Genomic DNA, 17,972 nt, shown 5'->3' on the forward strand with positions numbered 1-17,972 from the left:
ACCCCTCTTAATCCTGCAGATCCATTTGTCAGCGGGAAGTGCCTCACTCAAGCACAATTAAAGGGAACATCAACTGTTTACAGGAAGTTGTTGACTGATTTCTGCAAGCTGCTGCTACAAGTCTAAAGGTTTTTGATGCTAAAAGTTTCTTCAAGTGGCTAAAGCCCACAGGGTATGGTTTGGGTGTTGTTGAAGAACTTTGTCCAGACACAAGCTTGGTGTAAAAAGTATTGGGGTCAAATATCTGTGTGTTTGTAGACGTTCACTATGGAGCCCTGCTTCACTGGGAGAATGACTGGGGAGCATGCAGGTTAGGATAAGTTGCTGGGGGAGGGAGACAGAAGAGTGGGAGAAAAGTTGTCATTATTATGATATTTGGGGAATAATTCTCCTTTCTGAAGCCATGAGGAGGAGATATTTTTGCTTCATAAATCTACCAGCTACTGAAATCTCACAGCAGTGCAAGGTGGATATTGTCATATTGATGAGGTGGCCCTGGACTGTCCTGTGCAACCCACAGATGTATTGCTGCACAAAATGTGAGAGAGCAGACCACTGTCATTCTGAAAGCATGCCCCTGCAGTCTGATCCACTTCAGTGGCACCCTGCAGTACTTGGCAAAGTAGCTGTTGAGATCTGTGATTATCATAAAGGCTCCTCCTAGGCTCTACCCATAAAACGAGTAGCTGAGGAAGAGGAGGAGAAAAAGAAAGCAGCTTTGGCCACGTAGGTGGTACCTTTTCTACTGGATTGACCACTGACCAAGATCTGCCAACACTGGTAGAGCAAGTACAACCCCAATTCCAGCAAGGCAGCTCCTCACTGTCACTGAGTATCAACTCCACGGGAACATTATGCAAAATTAAAAGCCAACAAAACGTAAAATTACTCTATAAATTTATTAATCAAAACATGCTCCTTTGGGCAGATATATTAACTGACCACCGCATGCATTCCCTCACTGCTTCACTGCATTGTGGTCATTGTCTGCCCAAGTGCTCCTGCACAATCACACCTCAGTGACTATGGGGAAAAAGCTGCCAAATCTCGGAGAACAAGGGTGCGATTTCTGGAGGATAACTTCAAGCAGCTCTGCCCTTTGGCTACCCATCTTGTCATGGGTGACTGCATTGTTGGCAGGCTTCTTAATTGGTCAAGCATCAGTGGTGAGATCACAAATACCCTCAGCTTGAGAAAGGAGAGCAGATTCTTGCTCCATAGAAGTATTGTCCCTGGGTGACAACTCAATAACCTCAATCTTTTGGAAGACTGATTTTAGGGTTGCTATGACACCCTCCAAGCCCTTTGGACCCTCCATACCCTTTGGATGTTGTTATCTACAATCATCCTTTACAGCAGTCTGAAATTGCATGACAGCAAACTGACTTTGCAATGTAACTGACTTTGCAATGTAGCTGACTGTAATTATGTGCAAGAAGTCAGAACTTCCATTGTGGCACCCAGGCAGTGCTAGCTTCCACCTGTGTTGCTGTTGAAGGTACTGGTGTTGATTTATTGTTGTCACTTGTACCGAGGTACAGTGAAAAACTTATCTTGCATACCATTCATACAGATCAATTCATTGCACAGTGCATTGAGGTAGTACAGAGTAAAAACAACAACAGAATACAGAGTAAAGTGTCACAGCTATAGGGAAGTGCATTGTAGGCAAACAATAAGGTCATAACAAAGTAGATTGTGAGATCAAGAGTCCATCTCATTGTATAAGGGAACCATTCAATAGTCTTATCGCAGTGATAGAAACTGTCCTTGAGCCTGGTGGTATGTGTCGTCAGGCTCCTGTATCATCTTCGTGATGGCAGAGGGGAGAAGAGAGAATAACCCGGGTGGGTGGGGTCTTTGATTATGCTGACTGCTTCACCAAGGCAGCAAGATGTATAGACAGAGTCTATGGAGAGGAGGCTGGTTCCCATGATGTGCTGGGCTGTGTCCACAACTCTCTGCAGTTTCTTGCAGTCCTGGGCAGAGCAGTTGCTGTACCAAGCCATGATGCATCCAGACAGGATGCTTTCTCTGGTACATTGATAAAAGTTGGTGAGTGTCAAAGGGGACATGCCAAATTTCTTTCACCTCCTGAGGAAGTAGAAACGCTGGTGAGCTTTCTTGGCAATAATGTCTACGTGGTTGGACCAGGAAAGGCTATTGGTGATGTTCACTCCAAGGAACTTGAAGCTCTCAACCCTCTCGACCTCAGCACCATTGATGTAGACAAGTGCATGTACACTGCCCCCTTTCCTGAAGTCAATGACCAGCTCTTGTTTTGCTGACATTGAAGGAAAGGTTGTTGTCATGACACCATTCCACTAAGCGCTCTATCTCCTCCCTGTATCCCAATTCATCATTATCTGAGATACGGCCCACTATGGTGGTACCATCTGCAAATTTGTAGATGGAGTTAGAGCAGAACCTGGCCATGCAGTCCTGAGTACATAGGGAATAGAGTAGAGGGCTGAGGATGCAGCCTTGTGGGGCACCAGTGTTGAGAATACTCGTGCTGGAGGTATTGCTGCCTATCCTCACTGAGGTCTGTTGGTCAGAAAGTCAAGGATCCAGTTGCAGAGAGAGGTGTCGAGTACCAGGTCTCAGAGTCTGGTGATGAGCTTGCTTGGAATTATAGTACTGAAGGCAGAGCTGTAGTCAACAAACAATAGTCTAACGTAGATGTCTTTACTGTCCAGATGCTCCAGAGATGAGTGTAGGGCCAAGGAGATGGCATCCATTGTAGACCTGTTTCGGGGGTAGGTGAATTGCAGTGAGTCGAGGTTGTCTGGGAAGCTGAAGTCGATGCATGCCATGACCAGCCTCTCGAAGCACTTCATGATGGTGAATGTCAGAGCCACCAGTCGGTAGTCGTTAAGTCACGTTACCTTGTTTTTTTTAGGTACTGGGATGATAGTGATCTTAAAACAGGTGGGAACCTCAGACTGCAGCAGGGAGAGGTTAAATATGTCTGCAAACACCCCCGCCAGCTGATTAGCACAATATCTGAGGACATGGACAGGGATACCATCAGGGCCAGATGCTTTCCTGGGGTTCACTATCCGGAAGACTGATCTTGCGTCCTTGATGGTGACCACTGGTTCAGTTGCATTGGAGGCTGTCAGGGTGTGTGGTGACAAACCACTCCTTTTCTGTTCAAAACACACACAGAATGCGTTAAGCTCATCACGAAGGGATGCACTGTTGTTGACTATGCTGCCGACTTCATTTTGTAGCCTATTATACCATGTAAGCTCTGCCACAACTGACAGCTGGTCTGGGACTCTGTTTTGAAGCAGTATTATCTCTTGGCATTCAAAGGTGAGGCACCAATGAGTCCTCTCACCAGTGATGTTGCCCAACATTTCTGCAAGAAGATTTGCTTTAAAGGATGACCTCCAAGCTCTGCACAAAGCCCAGTGCAATCTTTGTGTGAGATTCCTTTGTGAACAAGATTGCCAAAGCACCTGGTATTTCACTGGGCAAACTTGGCCTGAAATACCAGCCTTCCTGTTTGTTGTCACTGAGGTGTCATTATGCAAGAAGCACTTAGGCAGACAAAGGCCACAATGAAACCAAGCAGTAAGGGAAGGCTTGCAAGTGATTAGTTAACATCTCTGTCCAATAGGGTATGTTTTGATAAATCTGTAGCATAATTTTATGTTGGCTTTTACTTTTGCGTAATGTTCTCATGGACATACAGTAGGTGCTGCTTTGAAGTCCTCATCCGATGCAGAAACTCATGAGTATCTCATTCTTTGAGGAAGGTGATCCCATACTACCTTGTACCTATCCTGGCCGCAAGCCACTCGTGCCTTATACTTTGATTTATGGATATTCCACCTCTAATCTATTTTAGATTATGCACATTATCTGAGTTGATGGCTGTGATTGTTAAATCGAGTGATGGTGTTTCTTCATCTTTTTGCTCTTCTGCCACTACTTGGCCAGGAAGCAACACTTGAGGATGTTTCCACCTTGAATGACTTCAACTCTCTGCTGGTTATAGCTAATCCAAATATACTGAGCATTCTCTCTTCCAGACAATAAGGTCATGTAGCTCTGCTTCTCCACCACCAGTTAGCTGTTTGTCCTCTGATCAGGAGATGCCCGTACCAACAAAGCAGACATTTGTCAGCGAGTGCTGTGTCTTTGCTTTTGTGATATGTTGTTCATAGTTGAAGAATTGCCAATGAGTACCAGCTATAGGCTCAATCATGCACAAAGCTTGATCAGTAAGTTTGCCGATGACACAAAATTGGGAGGTGTTGTTGACAGTGAAGAAGGTTATCGTGGATTACAGGAGGATCTTCGTCAGTTGGGGAAGTGGGCCGAAGAGTGGCAAATGGAGTTCAATACAGATAAGTGTGAGGTGATGCATTTTGGAAAGTCAAACCAGAGTAGGACTTGTGTTATGAATTGTAGGGCATTAGGGAGTGTAATGGAACAGAGGGACCTAGGAGTTCAAGTTTAAAATTGAGAAGCATAGATAAGGTGGACGGTAACAGACTTTTCCCCAGGATAGGGGATTCCAAAACGAGGGGGCATAAATTTAGGGTAAGAGGGGAGAGATTTCAAAGGGACATGAGGGTCAAGTTTTTCACGCAGAGGGTGGTGAGTATATGGAACAAGCTGCCAGAGGAAGTGGTTGAGGCAGTTACAATAGTATCATTTAAGAAGCACTTGGATAGGTACATGGAGGGGCGGGACTTAGAGGGATATGGGCTGAACGCAGGAAATTGGGACTAGATGACTGGGCACTGTGGTTAGCATGGACTCGTTAGGCCGAAGGGCCTGTATCTGTGCTGTATTGCTCTGTGACTCTAGGATATGGCTCTGAAGGTTGCAGCAATCCCAAGCACGTGAAATCAATGTCAGATGAAAGTTGGGACTGGTGGTAGATGGATGGTGGGTGTGTGGCTGAATTGAACTGTGTGAGCATATTGGTGAAGTTGCTGAGATGTAGCATTTGAAATGCATTCATTGAGCTCATCTGCAGCACTCCACTGGGGTTCTTGGAGCCTGAGCTCCCACTGTCTTTGCAGGGTTGTCTCTGGACGGGAGAAGTACATCTCAACGATCCTTAAACGTCTTTCTCTCTCGATGATCCATTCAGCAGGTGACTGTTTTGAACAGCTGGAACCAAACTACAACCTCCTCATTCAGAGGCAAGAGTAAGCCCCACCCAGGAGCACAGACTAAGAGAACTAAGACCTCATCTCTCTTGGCTGAGCTGTTAAACCACTACTGTTTGCTATCTCAGATATAAAAAATAACTAACTGGGATGAGGTGGGGTGTGGGGCTATCCCTGATCCCTGGCCAACACTTGCCCTCAATCAGCATCACAGAGACCAATACCTGATCCTTTTCACATTGTTTGTGGAATCTTGCTGTGTGCCAGTCAGCTGCTGCATTTCCTACATTAAAACTGCAACCGAACTACAAAGTGGATTTCATTGGCTGAAAAGTGCTCAGGCACATCCTTAGTTCATGACAGGTGCTGCAGACGCGGAGGTCCTTCCTTCAGCTCAGTCTGATATCTTGCTGTACTTGCAGTCTACCTCGTCTTTAAGAGATACAGAGAAGCTGTAAGTTGCACATTTTTAAATGATGCTAGTCATCCACGGTATTGGAGCCCTGTGGAGATAAGCAGCCACTCAACAGCCATGTTCACATGGGCTGCTTGCATCAATCCTGCAAGTAAGCAGTCAGTATGAGTCTAACCCATCAAAAACAGGTATAGATTAACTGTGCTCCAGCATTCCCACTTCAATTTTCAGGGACAACTGGATTCAGCCTATTAGCTGAAGCTATGTGTCTATATTAAGAACAGTTTCTATCCCGCTGTTATAAGAGTATTAATGGTCCCTTATATGATAAGATGGACTCTTGACCTCACAACCTACCTTGTTATGATCTTACACCTTATTGTCTACCTGCACTGCACTTCCTCTGTAGCTGTGACACTTTACTCTGTATTCTGTTATTGTTTTTACCCTGTACTACCTCAGTGCGCTGTGTAATGAATTGATCTGTACAAACAGTATGCAAGACAAGTTTTTCATGTACCTCGGTACAAGTGACAAAAATGAACCAATACCAATATTCATGATATCAAAATATTATGGTAGTTTACAATCAGGATAATGAATTAAATCATATGGGTTAAAATCCACTTGGACATGACCTTAAGAATTTAACAATTCCAAGTATCAGAATTAGATGACAACCTCTGCTGTTCATGTAACATCAACCTGCACCTTGAACATAGGAAGCTCTCTTGAGATGTTTCAAAGGAGATTAATAAAATAGCACTAAACCATAGAAAGAGCTTGGAACCTGATTAAATAGTTTGGTGAACCCTGAAGAGGATACAGAAAGACAGGAAGATTTAAGGAATATACCAAACAACCTGCTGCATTTAAATCTCACAACATTGTATCAGTCCAGATTTCTGAAATTTGTTGGCAGGTCTGCAAGGAACTCCCAGCATTTCTCCACATTAAGTGCTGGTGTGTTTCAGATGGAAATTTTGAACTTGTGGCCACACTCCCTTGGAGTTCAATGGTGACACAGGACCTCACTGATATCCCTTGGCATTTGCAAGAGGAAATCTGCTCCTGTGCCCAAAGCTGGTACCCATTCATTTGATTGGATATTGTGGGGAAGAAAGAAAACTTTTTTTTGAAATAAAATGTATTTGTGCTTTGATTAATGTTTTAATTATTCCTGTAGGTTTTTAGATTAATCTTAAAATTATGAAAAATGAATTGCTTCTGAATGTCAGGTACCATCTGGGGAAAGAGTCCACATCATCTGTCAGTGTTGCTCAGAGTGAGTGGCAATTGCTCTTACCTCTACCTCCTCCGAGGCCAGGGCAATGCTTAGGCACTTGTTCCTCAGCTTTGGGATGATCTGGCTTAGTCAGATTGACCTTCCAATTTGGCTAGGTTTGAGGGAATGGGCAACATTGTAGATGAGAACAGAGTAGGGAAAGAGTGTAGGCAGCAGGCCCACATTGGTAAATCTAGTCCATTCTTACAAACTGGCATATTAGGACAGTGTCATTTTTCCTGTCATCTTACTTTCAGGTTAGTTTCTTTAATCTCCTTATGTTTTGAAATCTGCAAACTCAGGACACAGTTCTCATCTTCTGGGCAGTGATATTTAATGTTCTTATTTCTAATCATATTTGTCACTGCTTTAAGTCTTAAATAATCCACACAATGTTAATACTATATGAGAAGATTCTTGAACAACTTTTCTCAAAGAGTGACAAAAATATGGGAAGGTTCCATGGTGCTGAAGTAAATAGTTTCTATATATTTAAGGAGATGCTGGAGAGATATGAGGGAGAAAGGAATAGAGTTATGAAAGACTGGAGGAGGCCTGAGTGAAGCATTAATGCTGGCATGGACTGTTTAGGCTGTATGCCCCTTGTAATGGAAACAGTGACTGCACTTGAAGTACTGTATTGAATAAAAGGTATTTGGGAAGTCCTGTAAGGAATCTGAAGAACAATATGGAAGTATTTAGAGCATTTATTTATTTTCCTTTTATCATCAATTTATGAGAATAGAAATGTTTGAAATCAAAATGAAACAAGAACAGCATTAAAATTCCCAATGCTGATCTAGAATTAATGATAAAGGTCACAGCATTGATTAGGCAGTTTGAAGTGGAATAATTACTAAAGCAATGGATGTGTTTGTTCCATCAGATTAGCATGGATGTTGTCCTTTTGTTTTCCTACTATGATTATTGTTATCAACTCACTTCAGTTACAGGAGGTTATTTAAAATTGGAGCAAAATAATCTCCTGGAAGAACTCAGCAGCATCTGTAGAGAAAAAGGAATGGTCGATGTTTTAAGTTGAGACAAGAATTCCAGATTCCAACCTTTGCAGTCTCTTGTGTCTCTATTTAAAACTGGATTTTAGTGTGATCATTGTTCTAGGCACCATTGTTTAAAGGAGTAGGCCTGATAGATCAAGGTACTCGCTGAAATTGAGCAACAGGTGTTGCACTTGCATTAGATGAGCTTTGTTGCTCTACTGGGGAAAACGAGTGTGGATAGGATTTCTTCAGTACCTATTCATTGGAGAGAGTGTTGTATTTATGAGAAACAAATATAGATATTAATGATATACACTTTAGCTTTGTAAATGAATGATATTTTATTGTTCATTTGTTGCAGACATCTTTAAAATTTATAAAATTTCAAAATATACAGATTCTTTATAGAAAATGAAACGTGGCAAGTGATTTCTGGCTTCATTAACTAGACACTATGATTGCAAATAGACTTATTAATTCATTTAACTAAATGTTACAGGTTTGTTCAATTATAACAAACATTATGTCAGTTACTTTGATAAAATCTGGTCTGCTGTTATGTACATGAACTGGTTGAGTTACATGGCTAAGACAGCAACGAGACATTGCAAGGAGATTACTTAAGTTTCTCTCCCTTGTTTATGTTGCACACAAAAATCTTCCATCAGACTGAAGCAGCAGAGTCCTCTACACTGCCCTGATGCGAAACCAGGTGTATCACAGACACTTTGCACATTTCAGCGACATCAGGACAATGAATTAATCCAGAGCATCTGTATCTTTGCTTTATCATTCTAAATGCGATTTCAACAACACACACCATACATTGTACTTCATGGGGTGGCTTTTGCAAATGCTATGACTTTGAACCATATTTGTTTCTCAAGACCCACCCTTGCTGAGGTTCTCTACAATCTTCTGTAAAAACAGAAATGAATGCATTGAGCAGCTCTGTTATAAATCATGATGAACCTCATTTGGCAACTGAATTACACTAATTAATATCTCATTCCCCTACTTTCTTTGCTTGTCTACTTGGCATTCCATCTGTTCGTTTCCATGTTATTTCATGACTTAAATCTTTTTTATTTCTGTATGTTATCCTGTGATACTATTTTTTTGTACCTTTTATCTTCCTTTAAATGATTATAATCCCCAAACTGTTGCAGCCTCCCCTTCCAGTTTAAACTTGCACAGGTTGTTTAAGTAATTGGAATTTTACAGTCATGTAAAATTCCAATGATTTTGAAAGCATTGATTATATTCACAGAAGAATATAATTTCAAAAAATGACATTTTTCTGTTGCTAAGAGTTGAAGATGTCACTGGTCAGTCCATTTAGTCCAACAAAATCACACAAGTCTTAACTAAATTATTTTATAATAGACTTCTATACTATATCTTCTAGCAATAAATTCCACCTGCAAAATAGTGCGTCACTTTGACATCTGTAACCTTTAATTGTCATTCTTAGCAAGCATCAATGAATTTTAAATATAGTATTTCACTTCCAGTCAACTGTGAATCTATTCTGTGTGTTCATGCTTAATGTTGATTTTGGTCTCCTACCTAGTTGCGCATTCATTGTATTTTGGCCACAAAATGACTTGATTGAGGATGGATTAACTAAAACATTTCTCATGACTGCTTCACTGCATAGGATTGAATCTGAGTTTCAATTCATTTCTATTTATTCACAGGACATTAGCCAAAGCAAGATGCGAGAGCTTTCTGTGCTTTATTTCCTGTCCAACTGCTGATGTTTTAGTCAAAAGGCAGTGAGAGTTCAATATATAGTTCAATGTAGCAGGCATCTGCTGTTCTCCTTCACAAACAATGTCTTTAAATTTTTGTACTTAGCTCCTTTTCAGGAATAAACATGCCATGAAGATCCAGATGTAGATCAGCGCTAACTGAAGCACGGCCCAGTTCTTTGAAAGTTTTTGCATCAAGCACAAGTAAAAATGAAGATTTCTTGGCATCAGAGGTCACAACAGAAGATAATAGGACACCTAAAGATGTATACAAATGCAAATTTAATGTATGTTTAATCATCTTTTAAAAATATGTGCTTAATTTAGGTGGGAATGCAAAGATGCAGAACCCATGCAGTATTAATTAGGTCCTGATGTGCAAGCAGACTACAAAGTAATCTACTACTGTCCTGTCACTTAGTGTGGGCCCTAAATATGCATTTGCATTAATGGCTGTAAATCACTGTATATTTCAGTAAACTGAAGTGACTTCACATCCAAAATACACATGCAATGTCAACTGGTAGAATTATTGATGCACTAATCTAGAATTTTGCTAACATTATTATTTTATATGGTGTCTCTTATGCCATGAAGATACTTCAGATTTGCCAACTATCAAGTAAACATAATGATCACTCCCATTTTTCCAGAAAGTAGATAATAGTAAATGTTTTGCTGTTGCCATTTATTTATAGTTTTGTTTCTTTATGGACCTATTAAAATCAGAGTACCAGTGAATTACAGGAATCTACACACCCAGAGTAAACCCAAATACCTTGCCCTCAATCTATAATCCTTTCTTGCACTCCTTATAGCATTACCGATCTCCACAGTTTATTAAGTAGCCATGGCCTCAACTTAGAGATATTACCTTTGTTCCATCTATCCATCCCATCCTCTCCGCAACTTAAAATCAATTAGATTTCCATCTTTTCCAGTGCTGACAAAGAGCTTTTAACCTGAAACCTCAACCCGGTTTCTCCTTCCACAGAGACACTGGACCTACTGAATGTTTCCACCATTTTCTGTTTTTAGTTCAGATTTCCATTTCTACCAATCTTTGTGTCATGTACTGCACTTTCTCCGTAACTGCAATGCTGCGTTCTGTTTTCTTTTTACTATCTCAAAGTAATTATGCATGGCATGATCAGTCTGGATGGCACGCAAAACAAAAGCTTTACTGTATCTCAGTACATGTGACGATAATAAACCAGTATTATCAAACCTTTGGTGCCTTCAAAGTCACTTATATAAATTGTAAAATGTTGAGGCCCAGCACCGATTCCTGCAGCACATCACTTGCTACACCTTGCCAATCAGAAAAAAAACCTCCTGTTTCTTGTTAACCAGCCAGTCTTCTATCAAAGCTAATGTTACCTCTTAAACCATGAACCTCTATTTTCCTTTGATGCAACATCTTATCAAATGCCTCTGAAAAGTATAATACATCCATCGGTTCCCCTTCATCCACAAAACGTGTTACTACTTCAAAGCACTCCAGTAGATTGGTCAAACATGATTTCCATTTCACAATGTTGCCTTTACCTGACTAACTTGATTTGTGCTACTACTCCCACCAGAGACTTCTTACCCTTACTATTTCTGATTTCCACCAAAACATTGAGCTTCTCAGCTTGCATCATTCCTCAACCACTGCAGTGATTTCATCCTTTATTAACAGATAAACCCCACCACATTTTCCTTTCTACTCGTCTTTCCAAAATATCAAATACTCCTGAATATTCAGTTCCCAGCCTTGATCACCTTGCAATGGCCATCAAATTATATCTATTTACTTTTGTGTGCTGTTAACTCACCTTGTTTTGAAGGTTGCATGCATTCCAATAAAGCCTTTAATTTTTTCTTATCATTTTTCCTTACTCTGACACTATTTGCTGGTGCATTTAAAAGCTTGTGCATTTAAAAGCTTGTGCACTCTGCCTGTTCCTGATAAACTCTGGTTATTATTAGTGTTGTTGCTTTATACAATTGCTATTTCCTTTCTCTTTGCCTTTTCTAAATATCCTCTCACCAGAACTCCCAGTTAAAGATAGAGGCTGAACGAGAACAAAATAAATTAGAGGCCGAACAAAAGATAACTCAGATGAAGTTAGAGGCTGAACGGGAACGGAAACTAATTCAGAAATTGCTATTGCCTCAGAAATTGCTATTTCACTGCCAGGAAACTGTTTTAACACTTCCTTCTCAAACATGGTAGAAGAGGATGGTTTTGATCCATCGACCTCTGGGTTATGGGCCCAGCACGCTTCCGCATTTCCAGCTTAGCTTTTCTTTATTGAGTCTACCCAGAGGTTCCACAGCTGCCCACCCCTGCCACCTGAGCATATTCCTGTGGAGGTGCAATCTATCTGGCTTGTGGAGATCCAGCCTCCCTTGAAAGGTTCCAATGTTGCAGGAATCTAAAGTCCTGCATCACCTCTTCAATCATGAGTTCAGCTGCTCCATCTTCCTATTTCTGTACTCACTAGCTGATAGCACTGCTGGTAATTTGGAGATGACTAACTTTGAAGTCTTGCTTTTTAACTTCTTTCCTAGCTCCCTAAACAGTTTGCAAGACTGCATCTCTGTTCCTACCCATGTTGTTGATAACAATATGGACAACAATCTCTGGCCTTGTACCCTCCCCCTTCAGGATGCTCTAAAGCCTTTGTGTGACATCCTTGACCATGGAACCAGGGAGGCGATACACCATCCTGGAGTTACCTCTCCCACCACAGCAACAGTTGTCTGTCCCCTAATGAATGAAGTAAGTATTTGTGGCCAATAAGCAGACAGGTTTGGGAGTGGGCCATGTGAGCAGGATAGGGAAAACTGGATCAGTTGGCAAGGGGGTGGGTGTTGGGAATGGGCTGCACTTTGGGGAGGGGGCAGCATATTGGAGGTACAGAGGGTTGATGTAGTGAGGAGCTGCAGGACCCCAAGGATTTTGGTATTTCACTTGCCTGCAGCTCTCTTTGGATGAGGTCATAAAAAGCAATAATGTCATCACAAGCGTCACCAACACTGAAATAACATCAGTCATATGGGGAACTCACGGCAGGAAGTGCTCACTTGAACTTCATGGTTAATGTGATTTGACTGGGAACTGATTGCAAGCATGATTTACACCAGATTTGCAATGTTTTCAGTTTCATGGTGCTGAAAAGAACAACTCTCGATTCATTTCTAAACCACTATTCTTTAACTGTCTGGCCCTCCTCCTTCAACTCCCCACCCTGCTCAAATAATCAAGAGAAACAACTGGGAATGAAAGGCCACTATATACGATTAGAAAACAGCAAGTTAATTACTTCAGCCACTCAGCTGAAATGATGGAGTGTGAGACCTTGGGCATTGGACACTAAGGGAATGAGAGACTGGAGGTGCACCCAGGTCTCCAACTAAGGCCACCTTGGAGGCCTGAAGCATTTCCAGGTTAGGGCCTGCTTAAGAGTGTTTTGTGTTATGTTGCTACCATCAACAAGCACTCAGCTGAAGTTATTTAGTCTGTTCTTAAGGAAAACTGGGGAGGAACTGCACATGGGCACGTAAAGCCTGTTGGGGTGATTGTGGGGATTGAGAGTAGAGGCCAGCAATAGACCACAAGATATGTTTTGAGCCACAAGATTCTTGAGAACCAACTTTGGGCGTGTTGTTGGTTAGACATCTAAATGCCAGAGAATGCAGTACTGCTAAGTACTGTCTATTTGTTTGTGAATGTTACAGTAGGTGAAACCACCCATATGAATCGTTAAGTTTCTATTTGCGGTTCTAAGCATACTTTTAAAATTATTAATAGCTGTTTCAGAAAGTGCAAGTTCCTAACATGTTTTCAAACACTGGTATCCAAGTGAAAGATGGGCGACCCACTGTTGAAGATCACTTACACTGTTCAGTACCATTATAAATGTTCTGTCTGACAAAGCAATATCCTGGTAGCTGTAGTTATCAATTCAGATTTCTGTCTTCTGGCCCTACTACCCTGGTTTATTTTCAAGTAACATTCAAGTATGCTTTTTTTTTAAAATTTGGCTGCGCTCAGTCCCCTTCCCCATTTCACTTTCTTTATGGAAGACAGTGTCTGGTTTTCTAAATTCTCTGCAATGCTCACCTTTTACTTTCCTCTCCAACCCCCTGCAGTACTCGTATGAACTGCTCTCATTATTGACTTATTTTTGGCTGAGGAACCCTTACCATCGTCTTCCTCTTTGGCATCTGGAGCTTTGACAAACACTGGCTCTGCAGGCCAGCAAAGTTCTTCCTCCCACTCCAGGAGACTTCTGTTCTGGATGTCACATTTAATTATCTGAGAAAATAAAAAGATTTTTAGACATAATTAAAACAGTATGCAATGGAAATACATTAAGTGAGTCAATTTCCATGAATAAAACATCTGCATCAACACACATACTTCCTATTATCTGACAGCTGAAACACAGACATAGGGAATGGGCAGTGCAGATTAAAGGTTTGTTCCCAAAGAGAAAACAAATGCCCTTGAAATGCAGCAGAACAAAACAAAGCAATACAAATGTAAACATCCAAAGGCAATGCCTCATAACAAATTTCAAAGCTTGTTTCAGAAGATTACAGATTTGTATATTTACTATTGAAGGTTGAAGAGATGACTGGAAAAAGGGCTATGGAGTGAGGGCTGGTTGGTTGTATGGACTACAAGAGATTTGACTATTTTAACTACTTTGACAATTTTACTATTTTACCACCCTCAATGGCACTGATCCACTACTTGTAGTGGGAATGAAGTAACTGCCAGCTTCCAAATTGTTAAATAGCGCTTGGGATTTCATCACAAAGATTGGTGCAGTTATGAGGTTTTTGGGAAGGTCTTGAAGGAATAAAAGTGAAATTCCAGGGTATGGGAGGATATGACACTCCCTGTGGAGCTTGGAGGAGTAAGAGTACCCTTCTGGTTTAATTATCCCTGTTTCCTTGAGTTTTGACTTGTGTGCAATTTCTGTCTCACAACTATGTCAACCCAGGTCCCAGAGTTGTGAAACATTAAGCACATCAACCAGGTACAAAAGCCTACATTGGTGCTTTCAATTCTGCGGCTGTTTAAAGTAGAACAAACTCTTTTACTCGAGTCAGAAACCATTCCTTGCCTTGTTTATCCAGCAGACAGAAAAATAAAGTACAATCTAGTTGAATAATAATACTCTAGGAAGTTGTACTTTAATGGGCCAAAATTTGGATGTTTTTAAAGATTATTCAGGATGTCTAATTCAGGATTGTATCGGAATACACAAGTACTTTTGTACATGTGACTAAGGTAAAATGCATGTCTACCCACTGTCCTGCCAGGGATTGAATTTAGATTCTTCTCCCACCCCAGGGCCCACCAGCATTAACATTCATGTAGGATGGATGGCAAACTTCCATGCAAATACACACATCTCCTGCAAAGGCAAATCAACATTCTCCAATGGGACTGCCAAGGAAACCAAATGCACATGCAGGTTCCCTCAGATCTTGCTGAAACAAGCCAATCATTGATGCAGACCTTGCACAGTTGCAAAAGGACCTTTTACCATCTCCAGAAAAGGTGATGGAGGTATTTTAGGCAAAAGTCACCACCCATTTTAAAAGACTTAGATGTTACGATTCAATTCACAAAAAGGCAAAATCTTTACTCATTAGTGAAGAATACACAAGGAACTGAGTCATATGAAATTACCTTTGTTGGAATTGGCTGCCACTGAACTTTGGATGCATAAATGTACCTGTACTTCTTGCCATTGTAATCGTAATTTATTCGAGGAAGCTCTATTCCTGGAAAACAAAGTGATAAGTAAAGCAATTCATTTGCATTATTACATTTTTTTGAATTTTTTAAAAATAATAATTTCAAATCCTCAATATGGATCTGAATTGCCAATATTTCATTTTCTGTTTAACATTGTAATTGATCTTTACAGTTGAAAAAGGGTGACTGATTTATGCCCTCTATGCTGCAGCATAATTGTAAGCACGTCTACTGCCTATTTATTTCCCATCTTTGTGCCTTTCCTCAAAGTCCTACATCCTTTCAACTAAGTTTAGCTAAGATCAGGAATGCTCTTGGGCCTGAACTGAGAACAAACTTGGTGTATGTCTTCTGACACCTCAGACTTCCCAAGCCTTTGAAAGGCAACGTACAATTACCAAGGTCTAGAGCCCATTGTGATTGCACGAACATTTTGAATCAAACTACACTAACTAATCTATGGGCTAGCACAGTGGTGTAGCTAATAGAGCTGCTGTCTCATTGCTCCAGTGACCCTGGTTCAGTCCTGACACCTGGTGCTGCATGTTCTCCCTGTGACCGTGTGGGTTTCCTCCGGCTGCACTGACTTTTCCCACATCCCAAAGACATGCAGGTTGGTAGGCACTCTGGGCTTGTTTTGGATAGAGGATGCATTAATAAACCTACATCCACACCACCGAGAATGCTCCACTTCTACATTCCCCACAATGCCCAACTTGACCCCACCTCAGTTCTTCTGCTGCCCAATCCTACAGCTGTCAAGAAACACCTGAATTTTAAAATTCTCATCCTTTCATCGTTCTCCAATTCTCTAACCTTTTGCAGTCCCACAACCTTCAAAGATAGTCCTTGTACCTCCAGTGGCAGCCGCAAGGTGCATTGCCAATTTTAATTGTTCCGCCACTTGAGCTGCCAAGGCTCTTGAATTCCCTCCTTCAGCCTCTTTGTTTCTCTAACTCCCTATCCTCCTCTAAAGAATTCCTTGCAACCCACCTCCGTGACCAAGCTTTTCAGTACTTGTCCTAATATTTCATGTGGTTCAACAGAGAGAACACTTCTGTCAAAGATGCAACATAAGTACTTGTTATTACCTTCAAATAACACTTCAGGTGTGCAGTACACATATCCATCTTGCTCCTTCACTGCCCGTGCTCTCGTGCCATCAATTCTGACAATGTTTGTGCTGATCTCAGTGTTCTAAGAAAGTAACAAGCAATTACAGTAGATAAGCCTTCCACCTTCTCTCCTTAGACTCCAGATCTAAAGAGAAACACCTCATCCCACGATACTGTTCCACACAACAATCTAAATTGCAAGCATCAACAAGCTTTCAATGTGCTTACCCAATGTCTGCAAATGGCCAATTTCCAAGACTGGATCACAGGACTTCAATCACAGACCTTCTCCTCATTACAAGGGGATTGCCAAGGCCAGTCTTGCTATACTACCATTATCCAAACTGAGACTGACCAACTCCAGAAGAGACGAATTTGAAACCTTTATTTACAAAACCACAGAGCAGCACCATTATCTACTAACCATAAGGGAAGGCTGTTTTGTTTTTCTTTGATCTGGATGATATTATCAATAACTTGATATATAATTTCAGGATAGCTTTTTTGTGCCTTTGAAGATTTTTGTTTCATATAATGTGGGTTTGAAATGCCTTACCACAATTTTGCAAAACAGAAGTTAATTTAATTATTGACAGTACCAGTGGAATAGATTTCATTTCCAGAATTCTGCCAGCCTTCAAATGAAACCATGCAGATATTTACGCAGTATTTAAGATGTCTGTGAATATGTCCCCAAATATAGAATAATAATGCACAGAATGAAGTTACAGGAATGCATCATTCAAAATATCTCCTGTCACTTATGCTTTATCCATGTTTACTCCTGGCAGAGGCCAACTCAACAACGAAATGGTCTATGCCACAGGGTACTTTTTTTTCCAAGTTAGGGGAATCATTTGTTAAGGATCCTGGGCAGATGTAACTCCACTCCCTAAGGGTATAAATTAGAAGTCCTTTGCTTCTTAAAGGATTTATTTGAGAAAAGCGTGCCGTAAGTACATGGGGCATGATTTTTCATTGTCCCTGTTGGAGTTGCTTTAACTTTCCATTTTGTAGAACTACACTCCATTGGAACCCTGTACAGAAACAGAATTTATTTATTTACTTTTTTTTTAATGGCATCACTAACAAGATCAGTATTTATTGCTCATCTCAAGTTGCCCCTTGAGAAATTGGTAGTGACAAAGGAGTGGTTTGCCAGGCCATTTCAGAAGGCATTTTACAAGTCAACTATATTTGGGCGAGTCTGCAATCACATGTAGGCCAAACCAAACAAGGACGGTAGATTTCCTCTCCTGAAAGAGGATAATGAACCAGATGGATATTTTATGACAGTGCATTGGTCTTTGTGGTCATCACTGCCAAAACTCCTAGTAGTTGTTCGCAATTCCAGATTATCAACTGAAGTTAAATCCCATAGCTGCCATTAGTGAGATTTGAACTCAGCTGCCCCGATTGTTAGTCCAAGATTACTAGAAAAACAACTTAACTGTTGTTTCACCACCATTAAATAAGAAACACAAACTGGAATTATATGAT

At 40.9% G+C, this 17,972-nt stretch overlaps 1 protein-coding gene across 2 annotated transcripts in view; it reads right to left on the reverse strand.

The window, feature by feature from the left end:
- Positions 1–8,201: 8,201 nt before the first annotated feature.
- The window catches only part of LOC127577187 (beta,beta-carotene 15,15'-dioxygenase-like), a 31,172-nt gene continuing 21,401 nt past the window's right edge, over positions 8,202–17,972 (reverse strand). For both annotated transcript variants that reach the window (XM_052028151.1, XM_052028150.1), the window contains exons 8-11: positions 16,449–16,554; positions 15,289–15,383; positions 13,788–13,899; positions 8,202–9,848 (exon numbers count right to left, since the gene is read on the reverse strand). In XM_052028151.1, coding sequence (XP_051884111.1) covers positions 9,679–9,848; positions 13,788–13,899; positions 15,289–15,383; positions 16,449–16,554 — 483 coding nt within the window. In that variant the 3' untranslated portion in view covers positions 8,202–9,678. The remainder of the gene's footprint in view (positions 9,849–13,787; positions 13,900–15,288; positions 15,384–16,448; positions 16,555–17,972) is intronic.

This window comes from Pristis pectinata, chromosome 13 (genome assembly GCF_009764475.1).
Source record: "Pristis pectinata isolate sPriPec2 chromosome 13, sPriPec2.1.pri, whole genome shotgun sequence".
NCBI lineage: Eukaryota > Metazoa > Chordata > Chondrichthyes > Rhinopristiformes > Pristidae > Pristis > Pristis pectinata.